The sequence below is a fragment of the Taudactylus pleione genome, unplaced genomic scaffold (assembly GCF_031769625.1).
Source record: "Taudactylus pleione unplaced genomic scaffold, aTauple2 ptg000377l, whole genome shotgun sequence".
NCBI lineage: Eukaryota > Metazoa > Chordata > Amphibia > Anura > Myobatrachidae > Taudactylus > Taudactylus pleione.
The window spans coordinates 1107684-1115642 of record NW_028284778.1 but is presented as its reverse complement, the minus strand read 5'-3'; the positions used below and the strand labels follow the sequence as shown (position 1 = coordinate 1115642).

At 40.6% G+C, this 7959-nt stretch overlaps 1 protein-coding gene across 1 annotated transcript; it reads left to right on the top strand.

Moving 5' to 3' along the window:
- The first annotated feature begins 1214 nt into the window (after positions 1 to 1214).
- LOC148507987 (uncharacterized) lies at positions 1215 to 7297 on the top strand. The gene is made up of 3 exons (XM_088445102.1): positions 1215 to 1248; positions 2531 to 2597; positions 5176 to 7297. Exons 2-3 carry the CDS (start codon positions 2567 to 2569, stop codon positions 6981 to 6983), a joined length of 1839 nt encoding a protein of 612 aa, XP_088301228.1. The 5' UTR covers positions 1215 to 1248; positions 2531 to 2566; the 3' UTR covers positions 6984 to 7297.
- Positions 7298 to 7959: the final 662 nt, after the last annotated feature.

Below are 7959 nucleotides of genomic sequence, written 5' to 3'. Positions count from 1 at the left end.
TGTGTCTTTTTGATTGGACATGCCACGATAATGCTTTGCTTGTCCACCAGGACCGTACACCATACTTACACTTTCTACATTCTCAAGGCCTGTGGCCTACAGAATAAATCAAGGGGAAACCGGAGATGGGAATCACCAGAATAGTGAGTATCCTCTGCAGATCTCAGGTGGTGGATGAGATTTAGGTACAAAATTACTGGAAGTAAGGAAAGGTTGGCATAGAGCAATTGTGTCATACTGTATGTCTGTAATCATAACAATTGAAGAGCTATCAGACTTGTCAGGGGCTGCGAAGCCACTAAGAATTATAGGCCCTCTCACAAGGGTTGATCCTGGGCCCCCTTCACTGTATTCTTGAGGCACCTGAAGAGTTAACCCACACCCTCCAGTGTCCCATTTGTTTCCACTGCAGAGATATTACCCCACCACACCACACACGTGACAATACATCTACCCCTCTCCCAAATGCAGAGTGTGTTTCAGTAGGGACTGATCAGCACTCGCAGTGACTGCGGAATAGTGATCACAGGTGACCGCTTCAATCCCACTCTCTACACTTTCGTAGTTGGCGCATGAGCTCCAGAATGCATTCTGGGATGCAAAATGGGCATGCGATGTCGGTGGTCTCAGACCCCCAGAAGGGAAGGGGGGGAGGCGGACCAGCGGAAGAAATCAGCAGACCCAATTATCTCTTTAAAATGATGGAAGACGGAGAACATGGACGTTTGGTACGCTCCAGGGAAAGCCTGTCTGGTGGCAACCATGCCAGGTAAATTTGGTGACACCACCAGACCCCCTTCTCCCCCCCTGAACTGCCAGCCCCCCTCCCTGGCAGTGCTAGACCCTGGGTGCTGGTTAAGTGCTGCCAGTAATTACAAATATCACTGTCACCTCCCAATGTTCCAGAGGGACACAGTTGGGCTAATGGGGGAGGGGGCATCATGTATATCTGACAGAATACAGAAGCCCCTTCCTCTTCTGGCACCGACCCTCGGGATTAGCCGGCTAACAACCCCCTCGCAGTATACGGAGGGGAGGTGACAGTGATACGGTTCAGAATATAAGCGATAAAAGTTGGCTGGAAGGCGCCATGGCAACCACGGGTGGAACGCAGAACCCGGAAGTGAGAGGGTTCGCAGGCTGATGACGTAACGAAAGGAGGACGTGACATTTAAATCACAACCCGGAAGATTAAATTGTCCCACAGACAGAGAGCAGCAGCCAGAGTATCTCCTACTCCTGCTATAAGTATGCCATGTTATATAGTGCTCCATGTAATAATATATCACTACTCAATGTTATACATATCTCCACATATTATATCTCTCATCTATAATATAATATATATCATTATTCAATGTTTTACATATCTCCATATATATTCTCTGTATTATCCATCACTATTACATGTTATATATTTTTACATATACAATATAGAGGTAAAATAGTATATCATTATTCAATGGTATATAGCTCTCCAGATATTATATATATATATATATATATATATATATATATAAATATGTGTGCATTACTATTCCATGTCACTATATTGCTCTCCATATAATATTGTATCACTTCTCTATACTATATATCATATTTACTGTCTATAGTATAGATATTTTCCATCTAATAGTATATATCCTTAGTCCGTGTTTTATACGTCATATTATTATATCTCTCATCTATATTATTTATCATTATTCCATGTTCTATACCTCTCCTCTATATTATATATCATTATGCCATGTTATATCTTCACTATAGTATTTATCAATATACCATGTAATATATGTCATTATTCCATGTTATATATTATTCAACTACTGTTGTTACTATTGCATCTTCTCATTTCTCTTGTTACTAATCTGACTACTCCATACATTGTGTGTATGTATGTATGTATATATATATATATATATATATATATACATATATATATATACACACACACACACACACACACATATTGTATTATGCTTTTTTTTTCTCCAGGTATCTTCTTTCATCAACTAAGTGGTGTATTATATGATTATTCCATCACTCACATGGCTCTTTATGGTGGTCGTGTGTGTTGTCCTCGTGCATCTCACTAAGGTCAGATTATTAGATGTGTTTATTTTTATCTGTCTTTGTGGAGGTGTGACACATAACCATGATCTAATTGTCTATATAATCTTAACAATGTTTTGGTGGTGTGCAGGCCACTGTTATGCAGTTCAGCCATTACTAGCCAGCCATATATCTGAGTAATTGTGCCTAGGACTTTGAGGTGTTCTATTATCTTTCTACAGCGCTGTGTGAGAACTATGGAGAGCTGAGGTTGTCCACTCTCATCCGTTGCCCAGTTGTTACGTTATGGCCAGGTCCAAAATTAATCCTCCTCATACTAACATCAGAACATCTCTAGTGGTGGTGTGAATTGAATTGGCCTCCAGCTAATATATTAACATAGTTGATATAGGTTTATGTAGTAATATAAAATATATTTGTTTTTATGATCATGCTGTCACTTTATTTCTCTATGCAGGAAAGGAGAGTCCTTGGCATAACATATGACTAGACTATGGAGAATCACCAGACCCTTCGATCGGTGGGTAAGTGATGTATATAGTATATGTTATCCCCATGTAAATACCTTCTGAAATTGTTGTGGAAACAATATAGCAGCTTCAAACAAGTAGTATTGAGTCCCAAAGATCAATGTGCAGGTCCAAAGCATGAGCGGATAGATATCGTGGAATATAATTATTTGTTACAACCCAGCATTTTAACCAAAAATGTAAAACCAAATTTCTGATTGAATGTGATAGAACAGTGACCGCTTGTCAGTACAGTCCTGACAACACTAAAATTGTCTCAGTCCACTTCTATCTCTGGTATAGGTACTCGGAGACCTTATACTAATGTAGGATCACTGTAGGGGCAGCAGTTCCATCACTCCAATCATAAACCAAAGCTACATTTAAACTTAAACATAATCATTAAATACCATCATTAAATGAGGTTCGCAGGGGGGGGGGGGGGAGAAAACCACCTCTAGGTTGCGTTTCCAATTAATGACAGAATTTTTTTTAATTGTTTTTGAAAATTAATTAAAAAAATACTCAAAAATAACATAATACACCTATTTATAATGATAAAAAAATAAAACAAAGCTCAAAACATCAGGGTAATACTATTTAGCAGAAGAAAAAAAAAAAGGACAGCACAGACTACAGAGATTTGGTAACATCGCAAGATATCACTGAAACATAAACATAACATCATGGTGTAACATGTATACAAAAAAAAAAAAAGTAGACATAGAAGTACCAAAACATAATATTAGAAAAACAAAAAGTCTATCACTACCACTAGGGGTAAAAAAAAAAAGTAGGTAAAAATTACTGGAAATAAAAGTATATCACTATGTCCTTGTTATTGATTCAAGCAATCAGAATATAGGGACATCGGACCTATCATCTGACGAATTAGCATACCTGGACTGTAACCACCTCTGCCAAATATGATTACATTTAGGCTCAGCCTTACAGGCAATGTATAGATATCGTTCGTGGGACACTGTGCTATTGACCAAGGAAACCTATTCTTGGAACTCTGGACCTGTAGTAGCCATCCACATAAGTGCAATGCAAACCTTGGCAATGAATGACAGAATTGACTATAACAGATCGAACCTAGAAGCTTTGATATTTCATAAGCAAACATCAGGCCATAGCAGTGACTGACTGGGCAAAATGTGATAATGCCCAAGTAAATACTGTATATCAGATATAAAACACCCAGGTACTATATACTAAAATTGAGACACTTTAAAGTTTTGATCCAAGGTGTAAAAAAAAAACCAAAAAACAACTCTTATTCAGAGTTTATTAGGTTAAAATAGTCATTGCTTTCTCCCTTATAGAGGGGTGGTACCGTAGGTGAGTTAGGCTAGTTACTGAAGGCCCTGCTCCAGCAAAGAAGAGAGAGTCTGCATCCAAGGCTTGGAAGGCGATCATTACTTAGCATAGTTACCGTTCTAAAATGATCACAAAACCTCAACCTATTGTCTGGCTTTGGAATTATTTAATACTAGATTCTTCAGTCACTTTAAAAACTACATTTATTGGACCGAATCAAAAGATTGCATGTTTGAGCTTTTGATACCCACTACCCATTTTTGGTTAACACTTAATGTAGCCACATAATAGATGTGTCCAAAATGGCATCTGGCCAAACTGAAGAGAGCTGGCTGTTCGCTAGTCAGGCTAAAAGGTCCGAATCCTGTGGGACTTTAAAACTGCCATCAGCTCATGGACACACACAGAAAATGGTCACCAACCTACAGCATTGTCATCCACGCATGATTAGATTATTCTATCAAGAAAATGAATGTATAGAAGGGCTATAAAGGACAATGGCAGAATTTGACATGCAAATCAAGCCCGTAATAGTCAGGTATACCAAAACAAAAGGAGCATAGTAAAGATCATATTATAATATAATGATGTGATATAACACAAACTTAAGAAACAAAGACATAACAAAAAAAAGGTAAAAGAAGGATGGCATGGGGAAATGTGCACTCAAGGTAACCAAAATAAGTCAATCAAGGCAAACACTGAATACAATTGATTGGCAATTGTATTCAAGGCCTGAGGTGACCGCCAATGCCACTGCGGTTGCGATTTGTTTGCAGACTCGCAGCAGTGATAATATGCAAATGCTAGTTTCAGGCTGCCCTTTGTGTACTAGTGTGCGCTGAACAGTGCAAGTCCTGAGCTGCCCACTTTCAATGCCTGTGAATACTGCAAATCCACCGGTGGTTCCAAACACTCCACCATCGGCGCACTGTCCGGTCCACCATCAACATTTGCACCAGCCTATGGCAGGCGAACTCCACCTTAACATGTGACTCTGTAAGCAACAGCGTAGGGAGCCATACACTCGGGGTGACTCTTGCGCCATAGGGGTTTTTAAGACATTTCGCGCATGAGCAGTAAGCAATCGCTCAACTGTGCAAACATAGTAACTGAGTCCACCTCTGAATGAAGCCCTCAGTGTAGAATGTAGCAAACTGGAGATTGAGGTATATGTTTGTATTGGTGTCTAATCTGGTAACAAACGCTCTACTCCGGTGTCTGATATGTAATTATTTCATGCTTAAACATATCTATTCCTCCTCGACAGATCCATACGTCTGCCGAACAAATGTGACGGAAGATGGTAGTCTCAGGGAATGTAAACCCAAGGAACATCTAGGGACTACTATCAAGGAGGAATCGGTGTCCAATAATAAGGGGAATCTCATGGTCAACACATCGACGGAACATCAGGAGACAAAATGTAGCTCTATGCATATCAAGGAGGAATCTGGGTCATGTGACGGTGGATTTCTCCCAGACTGCGCGTCTACCAAACACACGGAGACACAACACAACGCTACACATGTTAAGGAGGAATCCGGCTTATGCAAAGGAGATATTTTGAAGACTGACTTTGATACATCCACGGATCATGCACTGACACAATATTTATCTATTCAAATTAAGGAGGAATCTTTGTCTTCTGAAGAAGGAAACCACAGAGTTACCCTCACAGAACACACACAGTACCCATCTAAGCATATAAAGGAGGAATCAGTCTCATGTGAATGGGAAAATCTCACAGACACTAATACACCTATAAAACAGGAATCTGTCTCCGGAGAGGAAGAAAACTTCACAGACACTGAGGCGTTGCAGACAGAATATTTATGTATTAAAATTAAAGAGGAATCTTGTTCATCTGAGGACGGGGACTTTACGGACACTGACAGTTACAGGAGCATAAACCATACACCATTTCCATCTCCTCATAGGATAAAGCAATCGATCTCATGTGAGACCGCCAGCAGTAAGTTTACCTGCCCGGAATGTGGGAAATGTTTCCCTTATAAGTCAATGCTTACTGCTCACGAGCGGACGCACACAGGAGAAAAACCGTTCTCCTGTTCTGGCTGTGGTAAATGCTTTACAACTAAAGGCTATCTAATCGTTCATGAGCGGATTCACACAGGCGAGAAGCCGTTCTCCTGCTCCGAGTGCGGGAAGAGTTTCACCGCCAAGTCCAAACTTGTCCAACATAAAAAAATGCACACGGGAGAGGAGCAGTTTGTCTGCGCCGTCTGTGGCAAAAGTTTTCCCGAGAAAACCCGGCTCGCTAAGCATCAGGTCACTCACACAGGAGCCAAACCGTTTTCATGCTCCGAATGCGGGAAGTGTTTTACGCAGAAGTCGAGCTTGTACGAACATCAGAAACTACACACCGGGGAAAGACCGTTTTGCTGTGCCGAATGCGGCAAGTGTTTTGTTGGGAAATCAAATCTCGTCGCTCACCAGAAAAGCCACACGGGTGAAAAGCCATATGCGTGCAACGAATGCGGGAAATGTTTTATTAGTAAGTCGGAGATCCGTAAGCACCAGAGAATTCACACCGGGGAGAAACCATTTTCCTGCCTCGAGTGTGGGAAATCTTTCACCTGTAAGTCCAATCTTATTTTACACCAGAAAATCCACACCGGAGAGAAGCCGTTTTCCTGCTCTGAATGTGGCAAATGTTTCCTCAGTAGATCGAATTATTCCCGACATGAGAAAAGTCACAAGGGGGAGAAGCCACACACGTGTTCTCAGTGTGGGAAATGTTTTACCGATAAGTCGACGCTCGTGGCACATCTGAAAAGACACACTGGAGAGAAGCCGTACCCGTGCCCAGAGTGCGGCAAGTGTTTTGCAGTCAAGACGGGTCTCTTTAATCATCAGAGAATCCACAGAGGAGAGAAGCCATATAGTTGCTCAGAATGCGGGAAAAGTTTTATCTACAGGTCGAAACTTGTGGTGCATCAGAAGAGACACAGCGGGGAGAAACCACATTCCTGTCCCGAGTGCGGGAAGTGTTTTGCTGTGAAATCTGGTCTCGCTAATCACATAAAAACACACAAACCCAAGGTGACATCTTGAACTTAGAAATCGAACCTTAAATGTAAAATGGACAGGATCATGAAACCTCTAGCTTTACTCTGGAATTGGGAATGTTTTACACAAAGGAATGTATTATATGTTCTCTTGCTACGCACTCAGGGCCAGAAAGGTGCACTGCTAGGTCCCATAGGAAATTTTGGGTAAGGGCTGTAAAATACTTCTCAACTCCTAGGACCCTGGTTTTCTCTTTAAGGGCCGGATTCAGTTAGTGGTGAAAGCTGACTTTTTTTTCGCTATTCATGAAAATGGCAACATTTTCGGCAAAAAAAAAAACAGTAAAAACAAAAAAAAAAAAAACGGAGAATAGTTTTCTCCATCCCAGGCCAGGAGAAAAAAAAAAAGCAAAATCCCTATTTTTGGCTAAAAAGTGGGGATTTCGTTCAGAAACCTTTGGACACCCCCCCCCACACCCCCCCCCCCCCCCAATGATAAATTACTGGGTGAAAAAAATCATAAGTTGCGTACTTTGTCGAAAATTGACCGCGCAAATTTTGGGCGAAAAAAAAAAAGCCGTTGAAAAAAAAGATAGAAAGCTATTTTTTTCCAGGGAATTACTGTGCCAGGTAAATTGGGGGTACATTAAAATGGGTGCAAATATATATTAATGTTGTATAAGTTCTTAAAAATATTTTTAAAAAGCCTGCTGTGAATGCGCGCGATGCTTAAAACACCTGCATCCATACTGCCCATCGAAAAATCAGACCAAATACGTTAAAACCATTTAACGTTTTTTTTTTTTCACCCAAAATTTGCTCGGCCGTTTTTTTGTCAAAGTACGCAACTTATGATTTTTTTTTTCCGGTAATTTACCATTAGGGGGGTGTCCAAAGGGTTCTGAAAGAAATTCCCACATATTTAGTCAAAAATAGGGATTTTGATTTTTTTTTTTTCTTGTCTGGGATGGAGAAAACTTTTCTCCATTTTTTTTCGCCTGTTGGTTGCTGTTTTCGCCTGT